At 41.1% G+C, this 21,796-nt stretch overlaps 1 protein-coding gene across 2 annotated transcripts in view; it reads right to left on the bottom strand.

Annotated features, from left to right (window-relative positions):
• Positions 1 to 84: 84 nt before the first annotated feature.
• Positions 85 to 21,796, bottom strand: part of LOC135632139 (protein GRIP-like) — a 60,453-nt gene continuing 38,741 nt past the window's right edge. Inside the window, exons 18-23 of one of the 2 annotated variants that reach the window (XM_065140589.1) lie at positions 15,938 to 16,009; positions 15,822 to 15,869; positions 974 to 1,079; positions 791 to 849; positions 519 to 552; positions 85 to 400 (exon numbers count right to left, since the gene is read on the bottom strand). In XM_065140589.1, the coding sequence (XP_064996661.1) occupies positions 396 to 400; positions 519 to 552; positions 791 to 849; positions 974 to 1,079; positions 15,822 to 15,869; positions 15,938 to 16,009 (324 nt within the window). In that variant the 3' untranslated portion in view covers positions 85 to 395. Of the gene's footprint in view, positions 553 to 790; positions 850 to 973; positions 1,080 to 15,821; positions 15,870 to 15,937; positions 16,010 to 21,796 lie in introns of both variants that reach the window. The other variant, XM_065140587.1, reaches the window with a different exon arrangement.

Below are 21,796 nucleotides of genomic sequence, written 5' to 3'. Positions count from 1 at the left end.
TAGCTTCATAACAAAAAAATATAATCAATTTCCAACCAAAAATTTAATTCAGATTTTACTAAAATCCAAGACAAGCTCAAGTCATCCATCGTCAACTTACACAAACATCGACATTAAAGTATTCAATTCAACACACATCATGACAAAACCAAATAATCAATGATCATGTGAACTATTTAGCAGGATGTTTAGCCAACGAAGAAAGATACAGATGAATGGGTAGTACTCTCCATCTCGTTTATGTACAACATAATATTCTTACAAGCAGGTACAACAGCCATGGTCGCAAAAAAAACAAGCTGAGTGCAAGTCTTTCGAGTGTACCCTATTGGAGTTGTTTCCTTGAAACAGGATCAAGCAAGCGGAAAAGACGATGCTATTAAACTGTAATCCTCTCATCCTGAATTAAGCAAAAAGAATAATGCCATGGTATCTTCACTAAAATGAGAATCTAGAGAAAAGTGATCTAGGCGTAGATGCATCAGAATATGATGCTGCTGGACTGGAGATAACATCACCTGAGGAGCGGTATGGCTGCTGGCATTTCCTTATCTGTGAATAGATAACACGTAATAATGATAATAACAGAGATTAAGCATATGTTTCGTAAATTTATCAATTCGGTTCAGGAATAACATTATTTTTGTAAGGATTGGCATAATCACAAAACAACTAAGGAAATTTTATTTAGATAATTATATACTACATATAGCATGAATGAACATCCAAAGAAAATACAAAAATGATTTTCTACAACATCACAAATACTACAGTAGCAAGCGAAGGTTACCTCTTCAGGACTAAATTGTAATAATGTTGCAACCACTGGAAGTAAGGCTTCCACTTCACCTGTGAAAAATGACATGTTATGAAATCCCCATGGCCTTTCTTTCCTATACATTTCTAAATGAAAATGACATGGTTTGTCCAAGACGAAAAAGATTGAATGTTTTAGGTTGAGCTTTTCTTGTACCTGTTTCTAGCAGTTTTAATATAACATTTTTCAAATATGTCATGTCTATTCCTTCACGTTTGTGCGATCTTTCCATGTTCCGGAGCTCCTCCTTTAACATTGCTTCCTACAAGATATTGTGGAAAAGTAAAATGAATCTAAATCAGATAATTCTGTGTCTTAGGCATCATCATTGTTGGCAAATATACATGTCAGGGCCCACAGTCCAATAGACATACTAATCCAATAATTTGAATATAGCGAAACTTAAATCGCATGACCCAAAATACTTACGTTTCAGGTTATCAGTTAACTCAAAATGCTTGAAATTCTCAATGAAGTAATTCAATTTCTACAGTTACAAGGTAGGTCTAACCCGAGTACATCGACAAGGTTCTAAAACATGCTACCAGAACACATTAGTCCCATATGGGACCAATATTGTACCAGCAAACCAATCAGAACTGACCAGCATGGAATGAAAGAAAAAAAATAATGAAAAATGGAGGCGACGATGGACCACCAGAAAGAATAGAGAAAAGAAAATATGCAGGTCTTTCAATTCTGAACTTATTCTTCTTGATCATCCTCTTCTTACTCATTGATGCTTGTTGAGCTTGAGGAATGAAAATAGGCAAACTGCAATAGATGCTCTAGTCGATGCTTCAAGCAATTTATTCTTTTTTTTTCATCATTTAGTTTCTCAACCAGTGTAATGCTAAATTGGCCTAAACCGACCCAAATCCAGAAATAACATGTTATGGGAACTGGTTCTTGATGGGGGTCGAGAAAATACCAGACTAAGCTGGTCATATCAATCCAGCATTGGACAAATATCTTCCCTGTAAGAGCAGTAAACCACAACACTACTACATTGTATCTTGTTATGCAACAAGTAAGCCATACATATTTTAGGCCAAACGAAGTAGTCCACAGAAATGCTGTGACACCGATTACCGCAACCCACATGTAAAGAACATACCTACCCAATAACAGACGGAACCACACGGCCCTAAATGCTTATGCCCAAGATCCTAATAGTGAGAATAACAAACCTACTATCTCAAAACACATATCCTTATCATCCAAAATGGTTAGGACATTACAGATTATCACTCATAGGCACCAAAGAATTACTTGCCAGACAAGCGACAGCAAGGAATATATTTCAACTTTGCAATTAACTATGGCCTTAAGCAGTTTATATGAACCTGCTCAACTCAACAATGGTTGTTTCACATACCAAACCCATAATGGTTGCTAACCGAACCAGTACATATTGGCTGGTTACCAGTGTACTGACACATTGTACAATCAGTGTCTAAAAAAGCAAGAAGGAGAAAAGGAATGGGGTGGTGAAGGAAGAGGAGGACAAAACAAGGGGAAGGAAGAAGAGGAGACGATGGAGGAAGAGGAGAAAAAAAGAAAAGGAAGAAGATGAGCCGGTGGAGGAAGAGGACACCAAAGGAAGAGAAGAGGAAGCATAATTGCACATGGTAAGTAGTGGGCGGCAACACGAAGGGTTCAAGTTCGGGCGAAGTGGTGATGCAGAACCAACTTAGCTTTATCTTTTATTTGAATAAATTTGATTAATTCAGTGATGTTTCGCATATGTCATTAGTTGCCATATTGCAACATGTAATCTATATGAAGAAAAAAGAATCAAATACTAAAAATTGGAAGAAATCCGATTTGGTGTTGATTGAAGATCTAAAAGATTCTTTATCAATAAAAAATATCATCAAAAGGGACAAATTACTTTTCAAATCAAGTCAATGAATATTAATTTTGAAGAAACAAATAATATATTTGATTTGATGCAATTGAATTTTTTATTTTTGTATTTTCCCTTTTGTTCTTGTACTTGGGGCCTATATAATAAGGCAAAAAGATTATAGTTCACAGTATCATAGGTTGGATCAGTAAAATGTCCTTTTCCTAAATTATATATGTATATATACATATGTAAATGGTGCGAGATCACATTTGTTTTTCCGATGGTATCATTCCATCATCCACATGTAAGATGTGCATTTGTATCATAGCTTCTGGTTTAGCCTAGATGTTTTATCATCAAGGTCAATCCATATCTTACTTATATGTACTCGGAGCGAGTTCTTGCACAGCCGAGGTGTCTGATGCAGAACCAATTTATTTTTATCTCATATTTGAATAAATACGATTAGTTCAAGGGAATTTCACATGTTTCGTAAGTTGCCACATGGCAACATGTATCGAATAAGAAAGAAAAAGAGGAAATACACAAAACCGAAAGAAACATGATCCAGTCTTAATTAAAGATCTAAAAGATTCATCGATAGAAGTTTACTAATCAAGAATATCATAAAAAGGAAGATGTTATATATTTGATTTGATGCAATTATAATTTTTTTCCTTATTTTAGAATAGATTAGTAACTCATGTGTAAGTGGTGCAAGACCACATTTTTTTTTTGACGGCATGGTTCCATCGTTCAGATGTAAGACACATGGAGATATGATGCCTTCATCCCATGAGTTTTGCTCCTTGAGCCAGAGTAAGTCCAGTAGTTATCCATATATTTTCTTATTATCTCTTCATTATTTTCTTGCTGTTCTCTTTTTCTATTCCTCTATTATCAAATAAAGAAATTCACAGCTACTCTCTTACATCATATTGTTATTAGTAGCCCTGGTCTCGATTCTTTTTGAATCAGTAAATGTTTCAATGGCTCCAAACCAAGCCAGAATTGGGGTGATTCGGTTTGGTTACAGTTAAAATTGGCTAAGTTTTTTTTAAAAAAATCAACGATCAAAATTGATTGTGACAGACCATTTGGGCCTAATCCACTATTTGTTAGACTGGCATAGGCACCAAATGTTAGGGACAAGGGCAAATAACCAATCTGCCCCTTCCAACATCCCAATAAATACAAGTTGAACGGGCATTTTGGTCATTTCATAATAAAATTTAAAAAATAAAAAGACAAAATTGCCTCTTTCAATCGCTAAATAACATATAGTTAAAGAGGCATTTTGGGAAAGAAAATTGTCAAAAATTTATAAATACCTCCAATTCTCATTTTTCTTCACACCAAAGCCTTAAGCAATCTCTATACTCTCCCCCTAAGCTCTCTCTTATTGCAATCTCTTTTGCAATAGCATTCTCTACCCCTCCTAAGTTCTCACTAACTTGCTAATTTCAATGGCAAGTGGAAGTTTTCCAATTTCAGGAGGTGGATATAGGACATTTAGAAAGCATCTTGAAAAGAAACATCATACGTAAAGCTAATTTGGATAAAAGTCAAGTACCCAACAAACCCTTCTGTTCATTTTTCCCTGGAAAAAAGTCAAAGAATTAGCAAGATTTGTTTTCAACGAACACCTCTGTTTTTGTTTTGGTGAAAAATTAGATTTTGTGAATTATTATCAAAATACTTTAAATTCTGCTATAAGACGTGTTCCTCGATTCACTTACACTGTTATAAAAGAGGTAAAGAAAGATTTGCAAAACTTATTTCGATCTTTTGATGGACGTGTTTTAGTTTATTTTTATATTTGGAGTGATTATTAGCAAATGAACTCTTGCATAAGAATTACATATCATTGGATTGATAGTGATTAGAGCATGCAAAAGAGAGTAATTGCATTTAGAGTTTTGATGTACGAAATAATGTCGATAATATTTAAAGAATTATCAAAACTATTTTGGAAGAGTATAACTTGGTTTTAATTTTTTTTAAATTTCTTTGATAATGCATCTACAAATACTCCATCCTTGAGTTAGAGCAAGTTTGTCAATATTAGATATTCATGCCAGGTTTCAAGTTTGTGTTCAAGAAAGACTTCTCATTAAACAAGAAATTTCACGTTTGTGCACTCGTCCACAAGCAACAAAAAGTGAGCAAGTTTTTACAAAATAAATAGCAAAAGAACCAAAAAGATTTCCTCGTGATGTTCCTATCCGATGAAATTCAACTCAACAACTACTTATTGAGTTTTGAATATAGAGAATTATTATATACTTTTATTACAAATAATGTAAAGCAATTAAATTTATATCCATAAAATTGGAATGCTTGTAAAATAATTTTAGATACTTTAAAGTTTTCAATAATGCTACTTACACATTTATCTGGTGTTTATTATCCTACTCTCTATTTATTTTTAATTGAATATTATTGAAGCATTAGAATGATACCAAAAATAATAATTAATTGAATATGACTATTATGTGAATGGAAACTCAATAAATTAATTATTTTATAGATATTCCACATATTTACCTTGTTGCTTCTACTTATATTCTCATTGTCGAACAGATGGTTTGCATAATTATTTTAGTATAATTATTTTTATTTAGATGTTAACATTAGTGAAAAATTAGGAAAGTTAAAAATGGTCATTAACTTACATGACCCTTATGGTTTGACTTACTATCACGGCCTTAGCTGGAATTGCCTAAGGCGTGATGCACCCTTGCGGCCAAAGACGCGAACTTAGCTTGCGTTGCCTAAGTCGCGCTTCGCCCTTGCGATATTGCTCCGCAAAGATCAGCCCACTTGTAACCTCTCGCAGGTCCCGAAGGACCTGTAAAAGAGAAAGTTGATTAGTTCGAAAGAACGAGCAACGGACAAGTCCCGAAGTCTCGTGAAAAGGGGAAGCTTTACAAGCAATTCAGCAAGCACCTTGCGTGCACAAGAGAAAAGAGGGGGAGGGGGAAAACAAGGGCTTTAGAAGGTTGAACGAACAGCTGCAAGCCCACAAACAGCTGCTCAACAAGTCCCGGGCGCGACAACAAGTTCCCGTCAAGGCAACGTGCGAACTTGCGAAAGAGTGTTCAACGCCCGGTACTATACCGAAGCCCCATCCAGCCCTGTGCCACCCGGGGGGTTCAAAGGGGCTGAGATGGCTGACGTTTTGGTGAGCGGAAGTAGATTCCAGAAATCAGCCCGCGGCACGCGAAAACGGAGCTGTTTTGGGGCTATTTTGCTCGGTTCAGTGAGCGGTCGCTTTGTAACGCTGCAGCTTGTTTGAACTTACATTTTTACAAGCAAAATGACCCAAAACCAAGAGAAAACATGCTGTCAAGCAGGTGTACATGTAGGTGTGAGCGATGAACGGTTCGTTGAACGGAGTTGTTGCGAGTGCGCGACGACCGTTCGTGACATTCTCCCCCACTTAAACTGTCGACGCCCTCGTCGACGCTTGTTGGTAGTTGTTGATGATTTCTTCTTCATGTCGCAGGGCGTCTTCAGGCTCCCAACTGGCTTCAGTTCGGGGAAGTTTTCGCCACTTCACCAAGTACTCTGTCTGCTCAGCTCCGTTGGGTAGCTTTATCTTGCGGTCCGCTAGAATGGTTTTAACTCGCTTCTCGTAAGAGGCTGTGATGGGAGGTAGCCGAGTTGGAACACTTCGGGAAGCATCTTACGGATCCGAGTGGTAGGCTTTTAGGTTGCTGGCGTGAAGAACGTTGTGAATTTTGAACCATGCTGGCAGTTGTAACTTGTAAGAGACGTTGCCTACCCTGCTGATAATTGGGAAGGGTCCTTCATACTTACGCACCAATCCTTTGTGTACTTTGTTCCTAAAGAATTGGAGTGATGCTGGTTGGAGCTTTACCAACACCAAATCGCCAACTTTGAACTCTTGCGGTCGCCTTCCCAAGTCTGCCCACTTCTTCATCCTTTTTGCCGCCTTCTCCAAGTAAGCCCGCGCAATATCTGCATTTCGATGCCACTCCTTTGCGAAATGGTAGGCTGACGGACTACTCCCAGTATACCCAATGGCCATAGTGTGTGGAGTCAACGGTTGTTGTCCAGTTATGATCTCGAAGGGGCTCTTGTTGGATGCAGAGCTCCGCTGCAAGTTGTAGGAGAATTAGGCAATGTCCAACAGCTTCACTCAATCTCATTGGTTGGCACTCACGTAGTGCCGAAGATATTGCTCCAGGAGCGAGTTTATCCTTTTAGTCTGGCCATCCGTCTAGGGGTGGAGGCTTGTAGAGAAGTATAACTTTGACCCCAACAATTTGAATAGCTCGGTCCAGAATCGTCCCAGGAACCGAGCGTCTCGATCACTAATGATATTGTGTGGGACTCCCCAATACTTTACCACATCCTTCATCATCAGCTTGGCCGCCTCCTCTGCTGAACAGTGTAGGGGAGCAGCAATGAAAGTTGCATACTTTGAAAACCGATCGACCACCACGAGTATCGATCCGAGTCTCCCTACAAGTGGCAAGCTTGATATGAAGTCCAAGGAAATGCTCTCCCACGGTCTTTCTGGTACGGGCAACGGCTCCAAAAGTCCCACCGGCTTCCGTTGCTCCACCTTGTCTTGTTGGCAAGTGAGGCATGTTCGAACATATTCCTCCACATCAGTACCCATCTTCGGCCAGTAGAAGGCCCTCTCCACGAGAGCCAATGTTTTGTGAATGCCTGGGTGTCCAGCCCAAAGGGAATCGTGACACTCTTTTAAGAGTTCACGCCTCAAATTGTCCACTCGGGGAACATAAACCCTATTCCCTTTTGTGTAAACGAGTCCCTCCTGGACCCAAAATCGTCGTGCCTTGCCTTCTTTGATGAGCTGCATCAGGATAACTGCCTGGGGGTCGCTATACAATCCATCCCTGATTCGGGAAAGGAAGTTGGAGTGCAACTGACTTGCTTGGCCTCTGCCCTCCAGTTGTACGGCATTCACGCATTCCACTTTCCGACTCAGCGCATCAACCACGACATTCGCCTTCCCGGGCTTGTACTCCATTGCCATATCAAATTCAGCCAGGAAGTCCTGCCATCGCGCCTGCTTTGGGGAGAGCTTCTTTTGAGTTTAGAAATAGCTCAGAGCGATATTGTCCGTCCTCAGCACAAATCACGATCCGAGGAGATAGTATCGCCAAACTCGTAGACAGTGGATCACCGCTGTCATCTCCTTCTCATGCACTGGATACCGCCGCTCGGTCTCGTTGAGTTTGCGACTCTCGTAGGCCACCGGATGACCCTCCTGCATGAGTACTCCTCCAATAGCGAAGTCCGAAGCATCTGTATGGACTTCAAAAGGCTCCCCATAGTCTGGCAATTTGAGCACTAGTTCTTCCATAACAACAGCCTTCATATCTTGGAATGCTATTTCACATTTATCAGACCACTTCCAAGGCTGCTCTTTCTTCAGTAACTCCGTCAGTGGAGTTGCACGCTTCGAGTACCCCGCTATGAAGCGTCGATAGTAGTTGACGAAACCAAGGAAGGATCTCAACTCTAGCACCTTCTTTGGAGTTCGCCATTCCGCAACCGCTTGCACCTTCGACTTATCTATCCGAATGGAGCCATCACCGATTCGATGCCCCAAGAAAAAGATCTTAGTTTGAGCAAAGTAGCATTTCTCCCTTTTCACGAACAAAGTGTTCTCATTGAGAACCTTGAAAATTGTCCGAAGGTGTTTGACGTGCTCCTCGAGCGTTTGACTGTAGACGACGATATCGTCTAAGTAGACAACCACAAACTTATCCAAATACTCCTTGAATAGCTGGTTCATGAGAGTGCAGAACGTGGCCGGAGCGTTGGTTAAGCCGAAAGGCATCACCAAGAATTCAAACGCTCCATACCTGGTCACACAAGTAGTCTTCGCTTCGTCGCCTTCAGCAATGCGCACCTGCCAATACCCCGACCGAAGGTCGAGCTTCGAGAAATACTTAGCTTTGCCCAACTGGTCGAACAAGTCCGCGATGAGCGGGATGAGATACTTGTTCTTCACTGTCACTTTGTTAAGGGCTCGGTAGTCGACGCATAATCAGAGGCTCTCATCTTGTTTCTTCTGGAAGAGAACTGGAGCTCCGAAAGGTGCTTTAGAGTTGCGGATGAGACCACCGCTTAGCAATTCACCTAACTGCTTTCTGAGTTCCGCCAACTCTGGCGGGGACATGCGGTAGGGTGGTCTCGCTGGAGGCTTCACTCCTGGCTCCAGCTCGATGCTGTGATCCACACCTCTGCATGGTGGAAGAGTCTTCGGCAACTCGGGTGGCATAACGTCATTGAACTCTTTCAAGACGTTCACCACCACAGCAGGTTCTTGAATGGCCTTCTCGTTGAGTGGCTCTAGCTTCATAGCAGCCACGAATGTCAATTTGCCTTTTCGCACCCCTTTCTTCAGTTGTAATGCCGGTATGTGTTGGGGCTCCTTGGTTCCTCTCCGAGAGACGGGAACCACGCAGGGGTCATCGCCTCCCATCATACATAGGGAGTTCAAGAACGACATCGGCACCAACTTCACCGCATGCATAAACTCCATTCCAAGAATCACTTGGAAGTCATCCAGTGGCACGGCCATCATGTTGGTGTTCCCGCTCCATGTCCCGATTTTGATGGGAACTCCCTTCGCCAACCCAGAGATTCACCTGGCCTCCGAGTTCACCACCTTCATTCAGCTTGGGCTCTTCTCCAAGATCAACCCAAGTCGCTGTGCTTCTCGATCGGCTATGAAGTTGTGGGTAGCGCCCGTGTCCACCATTGCACGGGTCGTTTGGCCATTTAGCTTGATGTCCACATACATCAGCTCACTACTTCATGTTTTTTGTAGCTTTGTCTTGATGTTCTCCCCCACTTGACCCCGCATGGCGTTTAACAAACGCATTGCTCCCATTCGGGGTCCTTGCGACTCCTCGTCATCGCTGCTGGATTCAGAACTGCTCGAACTAAGAGCCACAGCTTTGCCCTTATCCGATTGGGGGATGGTGAATGGAAGCCGTCAAAGCATTGAGTGCCTGTTTTTGTGGGCACTCCCTCACCATGTGCGGTCCTCCGCACAAGAAACATCCTCCAGGTTTTGAGGTCTTGCCTTTTGGGTTTGGTCCTTTGTGGGAACTCTTTTTCTTTTGTTCGCTCCCGAGCTCCTTCCCTCGAGAATGTTTTGGAGGGCGATTGCCTAAAGATTGTTTCCTTCTCTCTAGGTCTTCGGAGGAAACAAAGTCGATGAGCCTTTCTGCAGCAGCAATTGCCCTGACCACATCGATAACATTCCTTCGATTTAGCTCCTGTTGAGCCCATGGCTTCAAACCATCGAGGAAGCTGAACAACTTGTCCTTCTCGGACATGTCCTATATGTCCAGCATTAGTGCAGAAAATTGTTTCACATAGTCTCGGATGGTGGTACTCTGGCGGAGTTGTCTCAACTTCCTTCTTGCGACGAACTCTGTGTTCTCCGGTAGGAACTGAGTTCTCAACTCCCGCTTCAAGTCCTCCCATGTGTCAACTCGACACCGACCTTGTTGGATCTCCTCCCGACGGGTTCGCCACCAAAGTTTCGCATCTCCGTTCAGATACATTGTTGCTATAGAAACTTTGGTATCTTCAGAATCGGGCCTCGTAGCTCAGAAGTATTGTTCCATGTCGAACAGAAAGTTCTCGAGCTCTTTGGCATCTCTGGCCTTTCCATATCCATGAGGCTCGGGTGCCCTCAAATTTTGTGGCGGTGCAACGCGGGTGTTGCTTCCTCCCACATTTAGTGTTCTTATGAGCATGGCCACCTTTGAAGCGAGTTCCGTCCAGTGATTGAAAGAGGCGCTCGGGCGCTCGCCTAGGCGCTCGGGCGAGGCGAGGCGAGGCCCGAGCGCCTCGCTAATGTCCCAGGCGGCGCGCTTCAAACAGGCGCCGCCTGGGCGCTCGCCCGAGCCCAGGCGCTGGGCCCTTCGGGCGAGCGCCTTGGTAAACCAAGTGACCGAACCAGGATTTTAGGTCTGGTTCGGTCCTGGTTCGGTTGTTAGTTGGTTCAATCGAACCAACTAAACCGATATAACCCTTACCCAACCCTAACCCGCTGCCGCTCCCGATCTCGCTGCTCGTCGCTCCTGCTCCCGCTGCTGCTGCTCGTCGCTGTCGCTGCTCGCGCCTCCCGCTGCTTGCGCCTCCCGCGAGCCCTCCAGCTGCTCGCGCCTCCTGCGAGCCTTCCCGCTGCTCGCGCCTCCCGTGAGCCCTCCCGCGAGCCTTCCCGCTGCTCGCGACTCCCGCGAGCCCTCCCGTTGCTCGCGCCTCCCGCTAGCCCTCCCGCGAGCCCTCCCGCTGCTCGCGCCTCCCGCTCCCTTTCCCTTTCCCGCTGCCACTCGTCGCTGCTTCCTCGTTTCTCCGTCAGGCTCAGTATACAGTATACTCTTAATATTAAGTTTATTTGAATTTTGAAATGATTAATTTTCAATACTATTAATAGATTAATAATATATTATTTTGATTTTAATGTTGTTAATTTTTATTTTGATGTAAAATTTTATTGTTTTGAATTTTGAAACTTTTTGTTAATGTGACATTATGATTTTGTATCTTAGATTTTCTTAATTTAATAGCATATTTTTATTTAAAATTTTAAATAATTATATTTATTAATTATATTTTATATTTTTATATTTTAGCGTCTCGCTTCGCTCGGGCAAGCGCCTAGCGCCTCGAGCGTTTTTTGATCTTGGCACCTAGCGCTTTTTAAATCACTGGTTCCGCAACAACATCCTGTAAGTGTTGCACGGAGTCTTTGGTGTTATCAAACAGTCGGTCGACTAGGGCCTCGACCTTGTCGATCCTGGACTCTGCTTCCTCCATGCTCGCTTCAAGAACATCCAAGCAGGTTTCCGCCGTTGTGAGTCTCTCCTTGTGACTCTTTTTCCCAGTTAGCGCTCCAGATTGCGCTTCCTCCGCTCGCGGAGAGTAGCCAACTTCTCGCTCATCATGTTCGCTACCGCGCTCCTCTTGAGCGGCTCCAACAGCATGAGAGCGAGTGTGCACATGCAGCCCACCTGCGACTGCTTGGGGCAAGGGTCCGGCTTGCCCCGTCTTGCTTGATTCGCCACGATGCTTTGCCATGGCGAAGTTGCGAAGTTCGTTCGCTGCTCGCTCGAAGTGCTTGCCCGCTCTGATACCACAATGTCACGGCCTTAGCTGGAATTACCTAAGGCGTGAGGCACCCTTGCAGCCAAGACGCGAACTTAGCTTGCGTTGCCTAAGTCGCGCTTCGCCCTTGCGATATTGCTCCGCAAAGATCAGCCCACTTGTAACCTCTCGCAGGTCCCGAAGGACCTGTAAAAGAGAAAGTTGATTAGTTCGAAAGAACGAGCAACGGACATGTAAAAGAGAAAGTTGATTAGTTCGAAAGAACGAGCAACGAACAAGTCCCGAAGTCTCGCGAAAAGGGGAAGCTTTACAAGCAATTCAACGAGCACCTTGCGTGCACAAGAGAAAAGAGGGAGAGGGGGAAAACAAGGGCTTTAGAAGGTTGAACGAACAGTTGCAAGCCCACAAACAGTTGCTCACCGAGTCCCGGGCTCGACAACAAGTTCCCGTCAAGGCAACGTGTGAACTTGCGAAAGAGTGTTCAATGCCCGGTACTATACCGAAGCCCCATCTAGCCCTGTGCCACCCGGGGGGTTCAAAGGGGCTGAGATGGCTGACGTTTTGGTGAGCGGAGGCAAATTCCAGAAATCAGCCCGCGGCACGTGAAAACGGAGCTGTTTTGGGTTGTTTTGGGGCTGTTTTGCACGGTTCGGTGAGCGGTCGCTTTGTAACGCTGCAGCCTGTTCGAACTTACATTTTTACAAGCAAAATAACCCAAAACCAAGATAAAACATGCTGTCAAGCAGCTGTACATGTAGGTGTGAGCGACGAACGGTTCGTTGAACGGAGTTATTGCGAGTGCGCGACGACCGTTCGTGACATTACACTAGACACATTACCTCCCAACCTTATTAATTTATCGATCAAGTTGGTGAACAAGGTAGTAGAATTAGTAGAGGAAAAAAATTGTTGTCTAAAGACAAAAGACAGACATCATTATTGAGCGCAAACTCTGAGCCTCATATTTATTTAACTTTTAAGTTTGGTGATAGCCTACAGGTATGCAATTTTTTATTCTTCAATGGTAGGTGCACATCATTCAACAACCTTCCCAATTTTAACAATTATTGTAAAACAAATTTCAAAAACTCCAGTATCAACAGTTACTGTGGAGCAATCTTTCAGCATTGAGTGAAGCATCTTGATGATACCCATTCAAGTATGAGCCCCAAATTAGTTGAGGCCCAAGCATATATTGATGAATAAACCAAAACGGAGCAACAGGGCCAAGAGATTGCCCACGAATGCAAGATATATCAACCAAAAGAACAATCAAGACATCCAACATAGGATAGATGCATCTTTTTGTCATTACATGTATAGAAACACATACACTTTGTGACTTTGATGAAAATTTTAAAGTAATTATGATTCTTTTAAGCTATAAATTATTTTTAATTACAAATTAAAAAATTAAATATTGAAAAATATTATTTTGGTTCGGGACCGAAACTGGAACTAACAATTAAAGAACCAGAGTCAAAGGTTATATAACCAAAATCGAAACCTTCAATTGTTCATGAACTTTCAATTTCAATTTAGGTTATGAACCAAAATCAAATTTTATTTTATTTTTATTTTTTAAATAGAACATAATTTATAATTGCAAAATAATCATAATTTTATTTAAAATTTTTAATCGAAGTCACAAAGTGGATGAATTTCTATACACGTAATGAAACTACCTAGTATCGATTTGGTTCCGATTCCCAAAAGCCTAAAACCGAAACCGTTGGTTACGAAATTGGGGCTAGGGCTAGGTACCAGATTTTTTAGTTTAGCCAAGATATTCTATCATCAACGTCAATCCGTCTTGATCCAAAGCAAGTTCCTACACAGCGAAAGCATATGATACAGGAACAATTTATTTTTATCAGATATTTAAATAAATTTGACCAGTTTAGGGGCATTTTGCATATGTCATAAGTTGTCATATAGCAACATATACTCAATGAGAAAAAAAGCAAATATTGAAAAAAAGAGAAAAAAATCTCATTCGATCTTGATTGAAGATCTGAAAGATTTATGTATTAAAGTTTATCAATCAGGAATATTATCAAAAGGGGAAGATTACTTTTCAAATCAAGGAATATTATCTTATTCGAAAGAAAGAAGAGATCATATATTTGATTTAATGCAATGATAATTTTTATTATTTCTATAATTTTCTTTTTATGCTTTGTATCTGGGGCCTATATAGAGGGGCGAATTCTTTTATCATATAAGAGTGGCGTGAGGACATATTTGTTTCCACTATAGCATGATTGCATCGTCCAAGTACAAGACTTGTGGAGGTGGGATGCCTTCATCCAAGAATTAGATTACTCCTTGAGGCAGAACGAGTCTAGTCGTTATCAATTTATTTTTTCATTATCTCTTTGTTTTCTTTTTTTGCTCTTATTCTATTCCTCTATAAAAAAGAAAAGAGATTTGCAAAGAGATTCACTGCTACTCATCTACATCAAGAAGGTACATAATCACGAGCCTTAAAGTATGTTTTTAAATATATCTTTTTGTATGGTTCAGACAGATTGTCCAAAACGAAGGCAGTCCAAATACCAATTCACATGCAGATCGATATGTATCACCTGCTTTGTACTAGTCCAAGCAAAATATCAAACTTTCAACCCTCATATCTTATGGATGGTAAACTCCAACCGAGTAGATAAAGACTTGAACCAAAACTTAGATAACATTTAAGATAACACATGCTTAAAAGAGGCTGATATACTTTAGTATTTGAAAGTGTAAACTTAATTTCTTATTATCAAACACAATTTCACCAACAGAAGGACTTCTATGCTGATACATGCCCTTCAAAATGGGTTGTAGCAGCAATAACAAGTGCCTACATGTGGTGCCCTGATAACATAAAATGGCTAATTTGTGAGCAATTAGTCTGATAAGGTATGGTTTGAAGAAAAAAAACCCATCAAGACCATTACTCCAATGTCCTTAGCCTTCTGGCTCTATATTGTGCTTCCTTTAAACATGCAATAAGACAACTTGCAAAAGAACATGGTAGAGTATTCAAAGAGATCCATGTTGATAAAATTTAAAATTTCTGGGAAACTAATTGCCTAAGTTAATCATGTATTGGACCACATTTTTTTTGTAAACAACTTGAGATTTTGTCAAGGTTATCATGAATTCAGTTTGCTGATAAAATAATTGGGGCAGTCATGGAGCTGCTTTTAATTCCAGTTTTTGTTTTCAGTGTTATAAGATTCTAGCATGAGCTTTAGGTCATCACAAGAGCTAAGATTAGAACACAATGGTAGAATATATTCATTGAAATTAGAGCAGCAGTCTGGTACTTGAGATAGACTTTCTTCAGAGAAACAAATGTTGTTCTTCCCTTCTTTCTAATCCTTAGATGACTGCTTTTCTCCTTGGTTCCGGTAGCATTGTAGAGAATAAACAGAGAGAACAGGAGGAAGGGCTGAGGAAAGCACATCTTATAGAAGGCTTATTAGGTTATCAGCAGGGTTCCCTACAACAAAAGATTATTTTTCTTGGTCCAAGGAAATAAAAATAATTTTTTATTACTATTATCGAAAATATGAAAAGTACAAAGTGAATCATCTAAAAAATTAAAATAGATATAAACAAACTAATTGGTTCATGTCTCTAACTTTAATTTTCCAATTAAAATAGATACAATAAAGTGATTCATGTCCCTAATTTTATTTCCAAATTTTCAACTTTAATGAGTCCCTAAGCACGTACTAAACTTTCTTTTTCACATTAACGCATTGCCTGTGAACACCTTTAAATGATCTACATTATACAGTTTACTATGTTTATCAAATTAACATACTGCCGGAGAGCACGGGAACAATCAGGAGAAAATAAATTTAAATATAACAAACTGCTTCGACCAATGGCAAAAAAGGCAACTACGAAGTCACATCAAACAAAAGATGGAAAATTGTACAATAGCTATGGTAAGATCAAAAACGTATTTTAACTAAGTTCATTGTTACAGAACTTGGGATGTACTAGGGTAATTGGACCAACCTGTTGATTATGAAGACGATTTTCATGTTCAAGCTCTTCAATCTCTTCCTGAAAAATATCAAGAATTAAAAATATTCTACAAACATAAGAAGAATACTAAACAGTTGAAAGCTTACTTGAAGTGCTAGAATATGCCTTTGTGACTGAGCCAGTTCTTCCTCCCTTTGAGCTTGTTGCCTAGCCAGAAGCTGAAATCAAAATCCCACAACCAAGAATCTCAGCACAGGAACATGTTCAAGCAAATGTATTAAGACTTTTATACTTAGAAATTACAATAATATCATATCACCATTTATCTGAAAACTTATTTATAAATAGGAACTTAAAAGAATGGACAATTAAGTCATACTAGAGAAAAGGAAACTAGAATGGATAATAAAGGCAGGTTCAAGCAAGGGGTTCCTCAGGCGGCAGATATGTTGAGGCTAATGAAGGCAGACTGTGAGGTGCTTGCCGTTATAGAGGGCATTCAAGTGGCAGTGGCTGAAGGGATCACTAAATTGCAAGTGGCATGTGATACATCCAATGTCATTCATGTGATTAGCAACCGCAAACCCCCTTCCATAGAGACAATTTAGTGTGTATAAGCAACCGGAAACCCCCCTCCATAGAGACAATTTAGTGAAGGGATCACTAAATTGCAAGTGGAATGTGATGCCTCCAATGTCATTCATGTGATTAGCAACAGGAAACCCCCCCTCCATAGAGACAATTTAGTGTGTATAAGGATATTTTTAAGCTCATAATGCTGTTTGGCAATATTACTTTTGCTTATATCTTCCGTGAGACTAACAAAGCAGTGATTTGATTGCTGCTAGTGCTAGACATTCTAGATCCACATTTTGTGGCAGAGAAACATGCTATAGATCTTTGTGATCTTGAATCCTCTGATGCTGACGGTAGTTTTTGTATCCATTCTTTGACTTAATGCAGTGACTTTTCGAAAGACCAGTTAGAATGACCAATTCACAACAGCAAGTCCCCTTCAGGTCGATATATGAGAGTCTTAAAATTTAGTCCGAGAGGCACTTAACAAGCAGTTGTAATAGGACCAAATGAAATTGGAACTGCAGATTGAAAAGAACCCCGATGCCAAGGATTTGATTTTTGATGAAACTATGGATCTTGACCATAATAACTCATTCCAATGAGGTGATGAGATGCAATGCCAGGGCTCTTGGGCCTTTTCCATGTAACATTTTGGCCCACAAATTTTCCCAATCCATTTGGTCCAGGTGGTCAATTTGAGTTTAGTATTAGACCACTTTCATCCATCTTGTAACAAAACCTGTCATGTCAACCAAGGACTATCGTACCATTCGAAATGGGCAGTATGTACCAATCCACGAACCTTTCCATTTCGGATGGAACGTAGGAAGTGGGGGGCCTACTGCTTGATACGCCTCCTGTATCATCCGATATGGTCAGATTTTGATTGTATCAATTCAATCAAATTAGGGGGACACCTCAGTCACTTTCTCACTCTAACTTGATTAAACATCTTATTCGGCGATTAAAGCAAATCATGCTCTTCTTTGGCAGGATTCAAATTTGGGATTCAATGGGAATTCTCTTCAATAAAGATATTTATACTCTTTCTATGTTTTAGTTAGTGTTTGACATAATTGGATGTTTATTATTTCATAATTATAAATAATTAAGGGTGATTAGTGTACTTCTCTTAAGAGTAGGCTCAAAATTCAGTGTTCGTAGTGCTGACCTATACCAGTCGATACATACCGGTCCAATAAGGGACCGGCACGCGGACCGCCCTGTACTGAGTGGTCCATGATAGAGGTATACCGGGCAGAACGATCGAAATCCGATCATTACCGACTTGTACCAATCGGTAATGGTCGGATTTTGATAGTTACTTATGAAGGGCTAAGATTTGTTGAGTTCCTATAGCCCATTTAACCATTTGAACCAGATCTGTGTGTTTTTAAACCCTTTCTACCCCCTTATTCACTCCCCTTTCACTCTCTCAAACACTTCCACTCTCAATCTCTCTCGCTCACATCTTTCTCTCATTCTCACATTTGCATTTTCTTAAACTCAACAAAGTTATGATTTGTGGAATGGATCAAGTTTAAGAGGCTAATTTAAGAGAATTAACACCTAAACTCAACAGTATGGCAATCGATCTTATGATACAGAGCAGCAGATCATTGGAGAAAGTAGAAGTTCTGGTATTCTCCAACCACCGCACAAATATATGCCACAATCATACTTGCCTAAGGAGCCACCTTGGACACGTGTGATTCACGACGAATAGACTCGGACCATCACCACATGGAGACATCAATGGGATATGGTGTATCAGTATGTTGTGGGATCAATAATAGGATTAGGTTTATCAAACATATCATATTGATAAACATATGCAAAATATCGAGGACCTCGATCTACCATCCATAGAGTCTCATCATTCTTTTTAGTAGTAGAAACAGATATATTCATCGATCGATCCATTTATTACTTTATTCATTTGAATCTTAAAGTTTAACTCAAAATCTAACAATTCAAAATATTTATTTCTATATAATTCAATAGCTCCTTAAAGTCGAAAGAAAATATGAGCCACTATTCTTACCTAATTTAGAATATTTTTGCTAAAATTATACTAAATTTATATTTATTTCCAACTTTAAATTCCTAATCTATGATTTTTCTATTTTTAGGTAATTTTAGAGTAATTTTTGGCCTTTTCTCTTTGCCATCAAGATGCCCGACCATGCCAACACTTCACACACCGGTGTAGGGTGGCACATACCGTGCTCCCAGCTAGCCAACACATCGGTTTGGACCAATAAGGCAAAAAAACAGCTCAAATAGTCCATTATCCTATTTTTAGGCCTAAATTGGAACTAATTTTTCCTAATCATAGCTGTTTAAGGGTGAATAGTATCTTTCTCTTTAAGTTTAGGCACAACTAGGGCCATTATCTTACATTTAGATCGAAATTGGGGTAATTATGTTCAATCACAGCTTGTTAAGGATGATGAGTGTCTCTTTTAATTTTAAGCTCAATTAGGTCCATTATGTTACTTTTAACCACAGATTGAGGATAATTTAAGGTAATTGGGCTTAATCATAGCTTGTTAATGGTGATTTGTATCATTTTTCAAACCTTTAGATTACCTATAATTTAGGTTTCATCACAGCTACTTATTAATTGTTTAACTATAAATTTAGTTGTTGATTAAGGCCTTATTTTTGTATTTAATATGATTAAAGTCAAATTAGAGCTAATTAGTATAATTTTCTTAATTTTGGACACAATTTTAGGGTCACTATCCATAATTTTAGGCTAAATCACAGCTTCTTATTAGTTGTTTGATTATGAATTGTGTCCATGTCTACAATCATCATTGATCAGTGATTTAAAAAGCGCTAGGCGCCAAAAGGCGCCAAGGTCCAAAAACGCCCGAGGTGCTAGGCGCTCGCCCGAACGAAGCGAGATGCTAAAATATAAAAATATATAATATAATTAATAAATATAATTATTTAAAATTTTAAATAAAAATATACTATTAAATTAAGAAAATCTATTAACAATATTGAAAATTAATCATTTCAAGTAAACTTAATATTAACAGTATACTGTATACTAAGCCTGCTGACTGAGAAACAAGGAAGCAGCGGCGAGCAACGGCAGCGGCAGCAGCGGCGGCAACGGAAAAGGGAGAGGGAGCGACGAGCAGCGGGAGGCGCGAGCGGCGACAGCGACAGCGTTTGCGAGCAGCGACAGCGGCGAGCAGCGGGAGCAGGAGCGACGAGCAGTGGGAGGCACGAGCGGCGACAGAGGCAGCGTTTGCGAGCAGCGACAGCGGCGAGCAGCGGCAGCGGGAGCAGGAGCGACGAGCAGCGGGAGGCACGAGCGGCGACAGAGGCAACGTTTGCGAGCAACGACAGCGGCGAGCGGCGACAGAGGCAGCGTTTGCGAGCAGCGACAGCGGCGAGCGGCGACAACGGCAGCGTTTGCGAGCAGCGACAACGGCGAGCAGCGAGATCGGGATCGGGATCAGGATCGGGAGTGGCAGCGGGTTAGGGTTTGGTAAGGGTTAGGGTTGGGTAAGGGTTATATCGGTTTAGTTGGTTCGATTGAACCAACTAACCAACCGAACCAGACCTAAAATCCTGGTTCGATCGCCTTGGTTTGCCCAGGCGCTCGCCCGAAGCGCCCAGCGCCCGGGCTTGGGCGAGCGCCCAGGCGGCGCCTGTTTGAAGCGCGCCGCTTGGGAGATTAGCGAGGCGCTCGGGCCTCGCCTCGCCCGAGCGCCTAGGCGAGCGCCCGAGCGCCTTTTTCAATCACTGTCACTGATACACTCCTTGATGCAGAAACCAACTCTATGGTTTTGTAGTTCATTTAACAAAAGAAACTTGGACTAAAAACAATCTCCACATCATAAAAATGGCTTGATTCTTGATATAACAATTCATCAGATAGGAACAAAGTGGAGTACATTCTGTCTACTAGATTTGGGATTCAATCTTTCAAATTGTAACAACGATCGACCCACTTTACATCGTCTTCCACAAAGTCGATTTGAAGAGGCCACAGATGGGCACTTTAACATATATGTTGATTTCAGCCAAGGAGGAGGTTAAAAAAGCATTGAACGATGAGTGGAAAGCTGATTGATATATACAAGTCATTGATTGATCACAAGTATATGACCCATATAGATCAAGATATTCAACGCAGGTATATTAAATTTTGACTTCATTTAGAATCTAAATAATATATGTTTAAACATTTTATATTGAATAAAACAAATCATTTGTCTTGCAATACCTAAATCCTGCTATTCAATATAGCCTTGCCATTAGATCAGACCCATTGTAGGCTCTAAGGAATATAATATATCGGCTCCTATCCGAAAGCGACAAGGCAACTGATGCTATAACGAAGGGCTGATTATTCTTGGAAGGTGTCAGCTCATTCTCTGATAATGTAGGCATATTGTGTCGATCTACTATGGAAACTAGTAATAGACACCCATATTTGATTGTAAATTCAACTAATCATTAATGATTTGTTATAATAATAATTATAAATTTTTAAATTTGAACTGATGGCTACATTTTGGAGGGTCGGCACCTAATATAACAAAGGTTGCAGCCTATGTGCTTTCACAAAAAACGACCAAAGATTTTAATTTCGTATTGTATCGCTCGGTACGGGTGATTTGTACCAGTTTGATAGCCTCTCGGCATGCAGACTGCCCGCTACTGGACAGTACCAAATTTTTTATCAATAATTTAAGGGCGGCAAAGAGGGAAGCAAGCCATGAAAGGAACAATTTTCATCGGTTCCTCCCCAAGATTCCCGATTGGAATAAGAACAGCCTCTTTAATTTGCTTCATTCTAGTTGATAACATAGTTTGGTTGATTTAGCTTTGGTGGTGGGTGGTTTCCAAGGAAGCTAGTTCTTGGAGCTGCGCTTATGGCGAAGAGGCAAAAGTTGTGGGTACAAATCTTTTGTGGGAAAAGAAGCTTCTTTTGATTTAAAGTGATAGCAAGGAGAGGGCAGTTTGGGAGTCGAGAAGAGGGAGGAGACGTGATGGACGGGTCTCCTTTGGCACGGCCGTCGAAAGATCTCAACCTTCCTTACCAGCCCGCCAATCCGTTCAGTGGATAAGGAACAATGAAAACCGAATCCGATCTCCTCTGCCGCCAGTAGCAATAGCAAATGAGCTCCGACCTCCTCCGATATCGATCAGCCCCGAGCTCCCTACTCGGTGAAGTCTGCAAGGACTTCCTCCCCATTAAAGCCTCCAGCCCCGAGACCGAGACCATGTTCGCCCGGTTCTTGGCGTCGGATCTCCATGACGAGACCCAGGACGACCCCTTCAGTGGAGCCGCCACTGCCAATGACCAGAGCACTTTCCACCACGGCCTTTTGCACAGGAGGTCAAAGAATAGCAAAGTAGAGAATTTACCGCTACCCTGCAGATGATATTCCATCCTC

Source organism: Musa acuminata, chromosome BXJ3-2 (genome assembly GCF_036884655.1).
Source record: "Musa acuminata AAA Group cultivar baxijiao chromosome BXJ3-2, Cavendish_Baxijiao_AAA, whole genome shotgun sequence".
Taxonomy (NCBI): Eukaryota; Viridiplantae; Streptophyta; class Magnoliopsida; order Zingiberales; family Musaceae; genus Musa; species Musa acuminata.
This window is presented reverse-complemented; position numbering and strand designations above follow the sequence as displayed.